This window comes from Rhinopithecus bieti, unplaced genomic scaffold (assembly GCF_001698545.2).
Source record: "Rhinopithecus bieti isolate Rb0 unplaced genomic scaffold, ASM169854v2 scaffold_18354, whole genome shotgun sequence".
Lineage (NCBI taxonomy): Eukaryota > Metazoa > Chordata > Mammalia > Primates > Cercopithecidae > Rhinopithecus > Rhinopithecus bieti.
Window position 1 is genome coordinate 1,113,516 of NW_016809835.1, and position 14,757 is coordinate 1,128,272.

At 43.3% G+C, this 14,757-nt stretch overlaps 1 protein-coding gene across 1 annotated transcript in view; it reads left to right on the forward strand.

The window, feature by feature from the left end:
- CDK7 (cyclin dependent kinase 7) overlaps positions 1-14,757 on the forward strand; it is a 50,655-nt gene that overhangs the window by 28,723 nt on the left and 7,175 nt on the right. Inside the window, exons 7-9 of the mRNA XM_017890614.1 lie at positions 1,867-1,985; positions 4,501-4,600; positions 13,685-13,771. Coding sequence (XP_017746103.1) covers positions 1,867-1,985; positions 4,501-4,600; positions 13,685-13,771 — 306 coding nt within the window. The remainder of the gene's footprint in view (positions 1-1,866; positions 1,986-4,500; positions 4,601-13,684; positions 13,772-14,757) is intronic.

Sequence of the window (14,757 nt, forward strand, 5' to 3'; positions counted from 1 at the left end):
TTTTTTTTTTTTTTTTTTTGAGACAGAGTCTTGCTCTGTTGCCCAGGCTGAAGTGCAGTGGTGTGATCTTGGCTCACTGCAAGCTCCACTTCCTGGGGTTCACGCCATTCTCCTGCCTCAGCCTCCCAAGTAGCTGGGACCAAAGGCTGTTGGGACCAAGCCTTGTTTTTTTTTTTTTTTTTTTTTGTATTTTTAGTAGAGACGGGGTTTCACCGTGTTAGCCAGGATGGTCTTGATCTCGTGACCTCGTGATCTGCCTGCCTCGGCCTCCCAAAGTGCTGGATTACAGGCGTGAGCCACCACGCCCGGCCCCGGCCCCAGTCCCCTCATTTTATAATAGATGAAGAGCTAAGTTGCTAAGTGACCTGGCCATGGTTATATTTTTTTTCAAGGTTGGCTGCTGATAACGGACAGAGTATTAAAACATGGGTTTTGGCCCAGGCGCAGTGACTCACTTCTGTGTTCCCAGCACTTTGGGAGGCCGAGGCAAGCAGATATCTCAAGCCCGGGAGTTCTAGACCAGCCTGGGCAATATAGTGAAAACTTATACAGAAATCAGCTGGGTGTGGTGGTGCGCACCTGTAGTCCCAGCTGCTCAGGAGGCTGAGGTCAGGGAATCACCTCAGCCCAGGAGGCAGGGGTTGCAGTGAGCTGAGACCTCACCGCTGCACTCTAGCCTGGGTGACAGAGTGAAACCCTGTCTCAAAAAAAAAAGAAAATAGGTCTTTTGGCTTTAAGTTCAGTATTCTTTGCCCTACAGTGTTGTTGTGGGGAAAAAATATAGTTATAGTGATTGTCATGGATTAACTCATACAATGCCAAAATACAACTAGAAAAGTAATGTTTCTTGTAGCTCTGAAATTCAAGGTACAAAATACAGTTTATGAAATAGTGGGAACATTCAGCTTTTAGAACAAAGCTGGTAATTTAGCTAGGTAGATGCTAGCTACTTACCTAAATTTACCTAAACAGCTAGGTAGCTATTTACCTAAACAGCTAGGTAGCTATTTACCTAAACAGCTACGTAGCTATTTACCTAAACAGCTACGTAGCTATTTAGATAGTTAAAAATATATAATTTATGGCTGGGCGCGGTGGCTCAAGCCTGTAATCCCAGCACTTTGGAAGGCCGAGACAGGCGGATCACAAGGTCAGGAGAACGAGACCGTCCTGGCTAACATGGTGAAACCCTGTCTCTACTAAAAAATACAAAAAAACTAGCCGGGCGAGGTGGCGGGCGCCTGTAGTCCCAGCTACTCGGGAGGCTGAGGCAGGAGAGTGGCGTGAACCCGGGAGGCGGAGCTTGCAGTGAGCCGAGATTGTGCCACTGCACTCCAGCCTGGGTGACAGAGCGAGACTCCATCTCAAAAAAATATATATATATATATGTATATAATTTATCACTAGTAATTCTCATATCGTAAGTTTGGAATCCTTTTAGGTTGTTGCTGATGTCTTTTAGCATAGATTTTGAAGAATGTCATCCTCATTCTTATACATTAACAAATGTATATTATGAAAGTTCATATTTATTATTAAATTAGTAGTAGGAACCATTTATGGAGTGCCTACTATGAGCCAGTTATTACACTAGACTACAGAAAATATCAGATTTAATCCTCACAGAAACTCTACAAAGTATGTAAATTGAGGCTTGGTGAAATGAAGTGCCTTACCAAGGTTATATATTATAACCAATCCAGTTTTGCTTTGATGGGATTTTATATCAGTGGAAAAAATATTGATTGTTTAGATTTCAGGTGTTACCCTGTTTTTGCTAAGTTTAAAGTTATGCCAACTAAATGTAGCACTACAGTGTTCTCCCCTACCCTGCTTATTTGTTTGTTTAAAACTTCTGTCATATAGGATCTGAAACCAAACAACTTGTTGCTAGATGAAAATGGAGTTCTAAAACTGGCAGATTTTGGCCTAGCCAAATCTTTTGGGAGCCCCAATAGAGCTTATACACATCAGGTTGTAACCAGGTAAGAATCCCTTAAAAGCTACATGTGTAGGAGAGCCAATCAACTGGCTTCTCTGAAATATCTTGGCAGAGTTAAGGAATCACTGTTGATAGATATCCTCTTAAAAAATACTGCCATTTGGCCAGGCACAGTGGCTCACGCCTGTAATCCCAGCACTTGTGGAGGCCGAGGCAGGCAGATCACGAGGTCAGGAGTTCGAGACCAGCCTGGCCAATATGGTAAAATCCCGTCTCTACTAAAAATACAAAAAAATTAGCCGGACGTGGTGTGGTGGTGCACGCCTGTAATCCTAGCTACTCAGGAGACTAAGGCAGGGGAATTGCTTGAACTCGAGAGGCAGAAGTTGCAATGAGCTGAGATCGCGCCACTGCACTCCAGCTTGGGCGACAGAGAAAGACTCCCTCTCAGAAAAAAAAAAACTGCCATTTTTATGTTAGGTATACTTTACCACGATGAAAAAATACACAGCCCTTTTTCAGACAGAGTTTAGCTCAATCCTAAGACATTTACCTTGTAAATGGGAACAATTTATACTTTTACATTTCAGTTAGATAATCTAGAATTTCAGTGGCTATTCTTCTACCTAATCATCTGATTTATTGGACCCATGTTTATTATTATGTTGGTCAGTCCTGATTCTGTATCCTTCTATGTAAAGGAAAATTCTCTCAACAGAGCAATGTCTTGATATTTGAATTTTTCATATTGATAATTATATTTCCATTTGTATTTTGATGTGTAAAACAGAAAATCACATTAAATAGGAATGATAGATTTTATAATTTTTGTCCCAATGGCATTTTGTTAATTTCCAAGACCCTTTTAAGGATCTGCAAATATTTTCAAATTCTCTATTTTTTCTTTCTGTTTTTTGAGACAGGATCTCACTCTGTTGCCCGGGTTGGAGTGTGGTTGTGCAAACAATACTCACTGCTGCCTTGACCTCCTGGGTTCAATCGATCATCCTATCTCAGCCTCCCGAGTATCTGGGGCCACAGGCATACCCCACTATGGCTGGCTAATTTTTTAAAGTTTTTATAGAGATGGGTTTCACCATGTTGCCCAGGCTGGTCTCAAAGTCCTGTACTCAAGCGATCCTCCCACCTCAGCCTCCAATAGTTCTAGGATTACAGGTGTGAGCCATTGTGCCTGGCCCCACATTCTCTATTTTAAATTATTTTGCCACCTTCTTCCAAACAGATGTCACTGAGTATAAATCACCTAAGCCCTGAGGAGGAAGTAGGCGATGTGAGTAATTGTTTATGTAATTGCTAGAAGAGTTAAGCTCATCATTCAGGAACTCGAAACAGGGACGTGTACAAGAGCATTGTTAACTGGTGCTTTCTCATCTACCAGTTTCTCATATTTTCTCTATCTATAAATCAAATACTGCTGGTAAATCAAATTAAGATGAAGACTCTGAGAATTGATAATGGGATTTAGCAGTGTGGACATGACTGATAAGCTTGATAAGAGCAGTTTTGGTGGAATGGTAAGGATGAAAGCCTGATTGAAAAGGTTCTTGTGTATGTGTGTTTTGTTTGAGACAGAGTCTCGCACTGTCACCCAGGCTGGTGGGCAATCTCTGCTCACTTCAACCTCCGCCTTCCGGGATCAAGCAGTTCTCCTGCCTCAGCTTCCCAAGTAGCTGGGACTACATAGCTGAGACTACAGGCACCTGCCACCACACCCAGCTAATTTTTTGCATTTTTAGTAGAGATGGGGTTTCACTATGCTGGCCAGGCTGGTCTCAAACTCCTGACCTCATGATCCACCCACCTCAGCCTCCCAAAATGCTGGGATTACAGGCGTGAGCCACCGTGTCTAGCCTGAAAAGTTTTTGTTGTTGTTGTTTTGTTTGTTTGTTTGTTTGTTTAAGACGAAGTCTTGCTCTGTTGCCCAGGCTGGAGTGCAGTAGCGTGATCTCGGCTCACTGCAATCTCTGCCTCCAGGGTTCAAGTGATTTTTCTGCCTCAGCCTCCCAAGTAGCTGGGACTACAGGCATGCACCACCACACCCGACCAATTTTTGTACTTTTAGTAGAGATGAAGTTTCACCATATTGGCCAGGCTGTTCTCAAACTCCTGACCTCGTGATCTGCCCGCCTCTGCCTCCCAAAGTGCTGGGATTACAGACGTGAGCCACCGCGCCCGGCCTGAAAAGGTTTTAAGAGAGGATGGAAGAAAAGAAATTGGAGATAGTAAGAATAGACAATTCTTTGAACTAACCAGAGAATGAGGAGGCACTTGTTAGGGGAGGTAGGGTCCAGATAAGGTTAAGGCTGGAAAAATACTAGTATGTTTGTACATTGCTGGGAAAGGTCTAGTAGAAAACAAGACTGATGATGTAGGAGAAAAAAGAGAGAACTGCAAGAGTATTAAAACTTCATGAAAGAGTATGGTATGTAGTCCTTAAAGTAAGGGATTGACTTTAAAAACAGACAAGGATCATTCATCTCTAAGAAGTGCTTTGATAATTTCATGCTAAAATGATACTAATTCTTTTTGTTCTTTAGGTGGTATCGGGCCCCTGAGTTACTATTTGGAGCTAGGATGTATGGTGTGGGTGTGGACATGTGGGCTGTTGGCTGTATATTAGCAGAGTTACTTCTAAGGGTAAGTCTAAATTAATGTACACACTTTAATATTGTTGTTGCAGTTACTTGTTCTTACAGTTTGTATAAGAATTCTTGTCCTAGCCCAGGTGCAGTGGCTCACGCCTGTAATCCCAGCACTTTGGGAGGCCAAGGCAGGAGGATCACTTGAGGTCACGAGTTCGAGGCCAGCCTGGCCACCATGGTGAAACCCCATCTCTACTAAAAATAAAAAAATTAGGTCAGTGTGGTGGCGGGTGCCTGTAGTCCCAGCCACTTGGGAGGCTGAGACAAGAGAATCGCTTGAACCTGGGAGGCAGAGGTTGCAATGAGCCAAGGTCGTGCCACTGCACTCCAGCCTGGGCGAAAGAGCAGGGCTGCATCATCTCAAAAAAAAAAAAAAAAAAGAATCTTGTCCTACCAATGCTTACAACAAAAAGCCTACAAATAGTCCAACATTTTAAAAAAGCCAAATCAGCTTTTTTTTTTTTTTTTTTTTTTTTTTTTTTGAGACCGGAGTCTTGCTCTGTGGCCCAGGCTGGAGTGCAGTGGCCCGATCCAGCTCACCTGCAACCCGCCTCCCTGGGTTCACGCCAATTCTCTGCCTCAGCCTCCCAAGTAGCTGGGACTACAGGTACCCGCCACCAGTGCCGGCTAATTTTGTATTTTTAGTAGAGATGGGGGTTTCAACCGTGTTAAGCCAGGATGGTCTTGGATCTCCTGATCGTGATCCACCCTGTCTCGCCTTCTCCCAAGTGCTGGGATTACAGGCCTGAGCCGGCCAATGCAGCATTTTTAAATGTTCCTTATAACCGCGCCCCGCCCAAATCAGCATTTTTAAATGTTAATATGAAATGAGAATATTCCCATTTAGGGACAATAAGAACTTGTTGTGATAGTTTCATACTCATAGAACATAGAAATTCACTTGTAAATATGGCAGTAGCTCTATAATAATTAAATATGTTCAAGATAAACTTTTGTCTGCCGAGGGGTATTTTGTTTTGGGGGTGTTTTAAGTATGCGTTTAGGAGATAAGTATACCAACCAACTGCAGCTACCACTCTGTAAACTTAAACCTTGTGTGAGACCATATTTTAGTTCTGTTGAACAGAACGGATACAATGTTACTACAGCATTTCTGTACTGAGAACCATCATCTTACAGTAAATAAAAATCCCTACTTCCCCTCACCAGAGAGAAAGATGCTGTCTTGGAACCTTTCTTTTTTTTTTTTTTTTTTGAGACGGAGTTCACTGTGTTGCCCAGGCCTGGAGTGCAGTGGCCAGATCTCGCTCACTGCCAAGCTTCCGCCTCCCTGGGTTATGCCATTCCTCTCTGCCCTCAGCCTCCCCGTAGTAGCTGTGACTAAAGGCGCCCCAACCGTCGCTGGTAGTTTTTTGTATTTTTTAGTAGAGACGGGGTTTCACCGTGTTAGCCAGGATGGTCTCGATCTTCCTGACCTGTGATCCGCCTGTCTCGGCCTCCCAAAGTGCTGGGATATAGGCTGCCACCGCGCCCGGCCTTGGAACCTTTCTTTAGCTATAATGTTTAGATCTCTAGAAAGACTAGCGCTTATGAATGATGAAGGTAAAGGGATATTGGGGAATCCTTCTGAAGCTGGGAGTTTTTTTCTCTCCATATTCCAATCCCTGCTCTCCCTCTCCTCAAGCCATATGTATTTAAAGAAATTCAAACCAAGATTGAATAGCTTTATCTCCTTGAACACAGGGAACAACTTCTGTACACCGAAGAGAAAAGCACTAAACTAAAAATGTTTAGTTTAAGCATAGTGGTGGCTCTTGCCTATAGTCCCAGCTACTTGGGAAGCTGAGGTGGGAGGATCACTTGAACTCAGGAGTTTGAGGCCAGCCTGGACAATATAGCAAGACCCCAATCTCTTAAAATTAAAAAAAAGCAGCAAATTCTGTGTATCATTTTGAGAAACGTACCCAGTGGGCATTTGTAGAAGAAACCCCCACATTCAAACTTGGAAGGCAATATGGGAATCACAGTGCTAACAGGGGGTCCTATGAATCAGCTGGCATGATAGCTCTGCTACTTACATGAACAAGAGTATACCAGAAATCACATTGAGAATATATAAGCCACCACAATCCATTCATGACCAAGAAGAAAACAGAATTCCATAGGCCCAAATATTATGACTGATCACTCCATTGAAAAAGCAACTGAAGAGAGAGAGCAGTTGAGAGTCGACAGGTTAGAGATTGTGAACCTGTTAACATACTTGGAAATTTGTTAGCCATTGGCATTGTTGCTGGAATCATGTTTAAAGTTATAAGGAAAATGACATGCAGACTAAAGAATAGTACTCTTCTGCCATACTCTTTGTCCTATTTTAAGCTGTCCCTGCGCTCATTTGAAAAGGTAGAGTGCTGTGGCCGGATCTCAGCTCACTGGAAGCTCCGCCTCCCGGATTCATGCCATTCTCCTGCCTCAGCCTCCCGGGTAGCTGGGACTACAGGCGCCACCACCTCGCCCGGCTAGTTTTTTGTAGTTTTAGTAGAGACGCGGTTTCACCGTGTTAGCCAGGATGGTCTCGATCTCCTGACCTCGTAATCCGCCCGTCTCGGCCTCCCAAAGTGCTGGGATTACAGGTTTGAGCCACCGCGCCCGGCCGAACTCCTGACCTTGTGATCCGCCTGCCTTGGCCTCCCAAAGTGCTGGGATTACAGGCGTGAGCCACTGTGCCCGGCCCACACCATACTTTTTTAAAAGGGAAACAAATAAGAGATACTTGAAATATTAAAAATAGAGGATAAGCCAAAGGCAAATGAAAACAGCGAAAGGAATGGGAAAGTAAGCTGCAAAACTCTTTCATAAGTAAAATCAAAAGATAAAGAGATGGCCAGGCACAGTGGTACACACCTGTGGTCCCAGCTACGTGGGAGGCTGAGGCAGGAGAATCTCTTGAGCCCAGGAGTTCAAGACCAGCCTGGATAACATTATGAAACCCTGTCTCAATAAAAAGATAGATGGACTATAGTAGAGAAAAGATAAAATTAACAGATTGATCCAGGATTGATTCTAAAATGTACCAAGAGAAGACAAAGAAAATGGAGGGTAGGAAATCTCAAAATAGTGAAGCATTGCTAGATGTGAATCGTCAGACTAAAAGTGCCATGCAGAGTACCATTAGGAAGCCAGGTGCCATAGCTCACGCCTGTAATCCCAGCAGTTTGGGAGGCCGAGGTGGGCAGATCACCTGAGGCTGGGAATTTGAGACCAGCCTGGCCAACATGGAGAAACCCCGTCTCTACTACAAATACAAAATTAGCCAGGTTTAAGCCGGGTGCGGTGGCTCACGCCTGTAATCCCAGCACTTTGGGAGGCCAAGATGGGCAGATCATGAGGTCAGGAGATTGAGACCATCCTGGCTAACAGGGTGAAACCCCGTCTCTACTAAAAATACAAAAAAATTAGCCAAGCTTGGTGGTGGGCGCCTGTAGTCCCAGCTACTCGGGAGGCTGAGGCAGGAGAATGGCGTGAATCCGGGAGGCAGAGCTTGCGGTGAGCCGAGATCGTGCTACTGCACTGCAGCCCGGGCGACAGAGTGAGACGCCATCTCAAAAAAAAAGAAAAAAAAATTGGCCGGGTTTGGTGGCACACACCTGTAATCCCAGCTACTTGGGAGGCTGAGGCAGGAGAATTTGCTTGAACCTGGGAGGTGGAGGTTGCAGTGAGCTGAGATCACGCCATCGCACTCCAGCCTGGGCAACAAGAGTGAAACTCCATCTAAAAAAAGAAAAAAAAAAGAGTACAATTATGAAAATTACAAAGAAAACTTTTTTTAAAGCATTCTAAAGGCTCTGCATAAATAAATGAAAAAAAATACTTGTACCAAGACACATTATTGTGAAATTTCAGAATACGAAGGGATAAGGAAAATATTTTATTTCCACAGAGAGGAAAAGTAGCATACATAGAAAAGAAAATAAAGTATTAGGGGGAAAGAATGGCATGAGCCTTCTCAACAGCAGCACTAGACTCTGGAATTCTTCACATTGTGAGGGAAAATGGTGCTCAACCTACAGTTCTTTGCCTGTTCATATTTTCAGTTAGCTCTGAGGGTAACTACAGTTTATTACGTCAGAAATTTACATCTAGGCCAGGCGGGGTAGCTCACTACTGTAATCTCAGCACTTTGGGAGGCCAAGGCAGGTGGATTGCTGGAGCTCAGGAGTTTGAGAGCCACTTGGGCAATGTGGTGAAACCCTGTATCTACCAAAAATACAAAAATTAGCCGGGCACGATATTGAGTACCTTTTTTCCCAGCCACTCAGGAGGCTGAGGTGGGAGGATCACTGGAGCCTGGGAATATGAGGCTGCAGTGAGGTGAGATCGTTACACATCACTCCAGCCTGGTTGACAGAGCAAGACACTGTCTAAAAAAAAGAGAGAGAGAGAAAAAAAATCAAGAAATTAGCCTGACATGGTAATGTATGCCTGTAGTCCCAGCTGCTTGGGAGGCTGAAGTGGGAGGATTGCTTGACCCTGGGTATCGAGGCTGCAGTGAGCCATGTTTGTGCCACTGCATTCCAGCCTGGGCAACAGGCTGGGGTTCACCTTTAATTCGGCTCTGCAGGCGTTTCCGCGCTCTCCACCTGGTGTGTATAGGGCATTTGGGGCCTTTAGAGGGCACACTTGTGGCCAGCAGGCTGAAGAGGCTGCAGCGAAGGCTGGGGAGCTGAACTGAGCTGGTGCAGAGACAGCACAGGAGAAAAACAAAACCAAAAAATTCACACTGAATTAGGGGTGACAGACCTTGTCTCGAAAAAAACAAAGTTTAGGGCCAGGCGCGGTGGCTCATGCCTGTAATCCCAGCACTTTGGGAGGCTGAGGCGGGGGGATCACCTGAGGTCAGGAGTTCAAGACTAGCCTGGCCAAGATGGTGAGACGCCTTCTCTACTAATAGTACAAAAATTAGCTGGGCGCGGTGGCGGGCGCCTGTAATTCCAGCTACTTGGGAGGCTGAGCGCTTGAATGCAGGAGGTGGACATTGCAGAGAGTAAACCAACAGGAAGACAGGAGATACAGGGAACATAACATTCAACACAGGAAAGAGGCAATTCAAATTCTCATTTAATAGTGAAAGAAAGTTCTGAGAAAGCAGGTATGCATCAGGTCTGGAGAGTAGCTAGTCCAGATTGGAGCAGTTGGGGTGAGGACTTCAGCAGGGGTGGCTTCCAGGAAAAAAAAAAAAAAAAAAAAAAAAACAGGGCGGGACTGATGAATATGATTGGTTTAGTCATATAGACATTGATATTTAATAACTGGAGTATTTAGCTTATATGTAAACCATGTTGCCAAAGAGCGGGCGTTAGGAGTTGGCAATGGAAGGCTAGGAAATCATTACCTTTAGGAAAACCACATTGTATAAGAAGGGGATTTTGGCTCTGTACTGAGCAAAAGTTACATAGTTATCAAAAATGAGAGGGAGATGATAGGTCAAAGAACCAATTTTTATTATAAGTCTTTAGTACTATTCAGTGCTTTAACAGGGTTCATGTATTAATATAAATAAGTCATTTTATTTTATTTTATTTTATTTATTTATTTTTTTTTTAATAAGTCATTTTAGACACACGGTTTAAGTTCCAAAGCAGCTCTTTCTTTAGGGAAAAAGTTTTTTTAGTATGGGTATTTTCAAACATGCAAAAGCAAAGACTAGTAAAATGAGCCTCTATCTGTACTCATCAACCAGTTTCAAAAGTTTCAAACATACCCATTTTATCAGTATTCTCCCACACTAGATATTTTTGCCACAAATCCTAAACGTGTAATTTTATCCACATTTCGGTATTTTTCTCTATAAGGAATCTTTTTTTTTTTTTTTTTTTTTTGAGACAGAGTCTCACTTTGTCGCCTAGGCTGAAATGCAGTGGCGTGATCTCAGCTCATTGCCACCTCTGCCTCCCAGGCTGAAGCAATTCTCGTGCCTCAGCCTTCCAAGTAGCTGAGATTACAGCCATGCGCCATGACACCTGGCTAATTTTTGTGTTTTTTAGTAAAAATGGTTTCGTGATGTTGACCAGGCTGGTCTCAAACTCCTAACCTCAATTGATCCAGCCACCTCACCCTCCCAAAGTGCTGGGATTGCGGGAGTGAGGCACCACACCCGGCCATCTATAAGGATTCTTTAATCATAACCACAATACCATTGTCATCTGAAAAAAGTGAACATTAATTCCTCAATAAATTTAAGTCTGTATTCAGATTTTCCTACTTTTTCTCATAAATGTTTTTATATAGGCTTGTTCAAATTGGGGTGTAAAATCCATACATCAAGACAGCTTAGTTTCATTTTTACGTCATACAAAAGCACACCAATCCTTAAAATTGCAAGCTTGTCCACAATTTGGCCTGCAAAGTGAGGGTACAGGTGCCCTACAAAAGACAAAAGATAAGATAATCCTTTTGGGTATAAGAAGAAATTAGCATGTCTAAAAATAGTTGTAATATTATTTAACATCCTTGTAGTTTTTTGTGTGTTTTTTTTTTTTTAAAGATGGATTCTTGTTCTGTCGCCCAAGCTGGAGTACAGTGGTTCCATCTCTGCTCACTGTAGCCTCCATCTCCCGGTTTAAGTGATTCTCCTGCCTCAGCCTCCTGAGGAGCTGGGACTACAGGCGTGCACCACCACACCTAGCTAATTTTTGTATGTTTGGTAGAGACAGAGTTTCAGCATGTTGGCCAGACTGGTCTTGAACTCGTGACCTCAGCTGATCCATCCACCTTGGCCTCCCAAAGTGCTGGGAGTACAGGTGTGAGCCTCCACACCCAGCCAACATCCTTTTAGTTTCTATTTTTCATGTATACTTAATATACACAATATAATAATACAGTGTTATATACTTTAGGAATTATACTAAGTCTAGGTCCAGTCAGAAAATAGAAACCATACATTGATCAGGGAAGTATACAATATGAAGAAGTATTAATTATAGTGGGGGACTGGAGTTATGGATTGACAAATAAGTTAGGAGAACTCTAACAATACAGGAATAGCAGATATAAGGACCTACCACCACTAACCCCTGGGGCCAAGACAGATCACCCAGGGAAGACTGCCCCCAGGGCTGAGATCTAGATCCAGTTGAATACGGCATATGTGGCTCACCAGAAGGCAGAGAAATTACTGTTGCTTTTTGCTGGTGAGACTTGCTAGAAATCTGCTTACTAGAAAGGGCTGGCAATCTGTGCTCTAGGGTACTGGGGAAAGGTGTCCCTCTGGAAGCACCCTGCTAGAAAACTGCCTGGCAGTGTGAAGTAGGGGCCAGCTGGCCTCTGTGCACTGTAGGAACAGCACTGGAGAAACTGCCCTTTCTGCCCATGCTGCAGAAGCCTGGTACTAGAGAACCTGTGGGTGCTGCAGGAGTCAGCTGAGCAAGCAAACTGGAACCAGGAAGCAAAACCTTTTCCTTCCTGTACTGTCTCTCCATCATCCTCTACTGACAAAGCATGTTTTTTGACAAGGGAAAAATATTTAAAGAGCCCAAAACCATTTTCACGAAGCAAGTAAAAAAGGTGAATTTGGAACTGAAAAGCAGTACATTGATAACTGGCACTGGGGTTGGTTGTCTTGTTGTTTTTGCTGGTAAGAGTCGACAATAATCAAAATGTTGGAGATATGATACTTAATGTCATGTCTTCTCAGTGAGTCTATAAACTGTTCCAAGGCCCTTAACAGTGCTGGAGGCCATTACTGTTCACAGTATATCTTTCATATATTTACATAGATGTCTGAGAGTGAGTTGGACAGTAATCTCTATGAATAGCAGGGATATTGACCCTGTCTCATCAGCTCACCTATTTTTTTGAGGTTCTAATGAAGGTTACCAATTTTTAACTTGTAATTATTTGTCCTCTTCTGAAGTTTGCCTTTACACCTCTTCAAAGAAAGAGTTTAAGAAATTGCATAAATATGATTGGTGTATTCTCTTCCTTCTCAGCTTTGTGCCTGCCTTTTGCTAGAATAGTTTTCTTCTTCCATCTTAGACTGTTCTTCAGGCTAACTCCTATTCATCCTTCACCTTTCATGCCACTTGCTCTAGGAAGCCTTCCCTGACCCATCGAGAATAAGTTAGGTGCTCTTTCAGTGTGGTCTAAGATCTTGTACTTACTCAACACACCGAATTGTAAATGCTTGTTTATGTGTATCAGCATTGCTTACCACCTCCACCTCAGGGGAGGGCAGGGAATGTCTTGTTTTCCTCTTTTAATTCCTGAGGCTTAGCACAATGTCTGTTATATGGTGAGTGTTTATTAAAATTTGGAGTGAATAAAATGCATAGTAAAGGCGCTGTTTTGTTGGTTAGCAGTGGCAGGATCTAATAACATATCCAATATACTTCATACTAAATTTTCAATATTTGTTGCAGAGTTTTTTAGTTTTTCTTATTAAATTTATAGTATTTGTCTAACAAGTATCAAAAACCACCTCGAAGGCCGAGCTTGGTGGCTCACACCTATAATCCCAGCACTTTGGGAGGCTGAGGCAGGCGAATCACGAGGTCAGGAGATCCAGATCATCCTGGCTAACATGGTGAAACCCCATCTCTACTAAAAATACAAAAAAAAAAATTTAGCCAGGTGTGGTGGCGGGCATTTGTAGTCCCAGCTACTCGGGAGGCTGAGGTAGGAGAATGGCGTGAACCCAGGAGGTGGAGCTTGCAGTGAGCTGAGATCACGCCACTGCACTCCAGCCTGGGTGACAGAGTGAGACTCTGTCTCAAAAAAAAAAAAAAAAAAAACCCACCTCGAAGTCCGGTGTGTTGGCTCATGCCCATAATCCCAGCACTTTGGGAGGCCAAAGTGGGCAGATAGACTGGCCTGGCCAACATGACAAAACCCCATCTCTACTAAAAACACAAAAATTAGCCAGGCGTGGTGGCGTGCCCCTGCAGTCCCAGCTACTCGGGAGGCTGAGGCAGGAGAATCGCTTGTAACGAGGAGGTTGCAGTGAGCCAGGATCGTATCACTCACTGCAGCCTGGGTGACAGAGCGAGACTGTCTCTCTAAAAAAAAGAAGAAAAAAACAAAACCCCCCACTTTGAAAAGTCTCCCTCTTACTTTCTTTCAGGTTCCTTTTTTGCCAGGAGATTCAGACCTCGATCAGCTAACAAGAATATTTGAAACTTTGGGTACACCAACTGAGGAACAGTGGCCGGTAAGCCTTTATGCATTTTCTTTGAAATGTAATTAGGACTCTAGAAAGTTCTTAAATTGTCATATGCTTTATATAATGCTGTCACGTGAATATTAAAAACATTAATTATAATTTACTTATGTACTCAGAACATTTTAAATGATAAAGTATATAAAGTAAAAAGTTACAGTTGTGATATACCATCCACCCTCTTGTATACATGTAGTCCTTTCCCCCGACGCCAGTAATCCCGACCTCGGGGTAATCACTGTTAACATTTCAGTGTAAAGCTGTGTTAGGAGTGTATACGCACACTACAAACATAAAAGAGTTGCATGTTCTTTCACTCCTTAACAAAAGTGGGTTCACGTCCTATATATACACGATGTGAACCCACGATATATATAACCCATCACACACACGCACACATGTAGGTGTACATATATGTATATATGATGTTTCTCTTAGATTTTTGTAAAATTAATTTTTGTACATGTATATTTTTTATATTGATGGGGTTTCACCATGTTGCCCAGGCTGGTCTCAAACTCCTAGTCTCAAGCAGTTCTGCCTCGGCCTCCCAAAGTGCTGGAATTATAGGCATGAGCCATCATACCTGGCTAACATGATTTTCTAAATAGCAATTGCTTACTGATGTTTCTCTTCTATTTTTTAAAAATTAAACTTCTTGGCGGGGCGCGGTGGCTCACGCCTGTAATCCCAGCACTTTGGGAGGCCGAGGCAGGCAGATCATTTCAGGCCAGGAGTTTGAGACCAGCCTGGGCTATGGAGTGAGACTCTGTCTCCAAAAATACAAAATAAAATAAAAAAACTTATTTTGAGAATATTATTCACTTGCAATTGTGAATATATAATTCACAATTATGTATCATGGCTGGGCACGGTGGCTCACGCCTGTAATCCCAGCGCTTTGGGAGGCTGAGGTAAATGGGTCACTTGAGCCCAGCAGTTTAAGACCAGCCTGGGCAACATAGTGAGACTTCGTG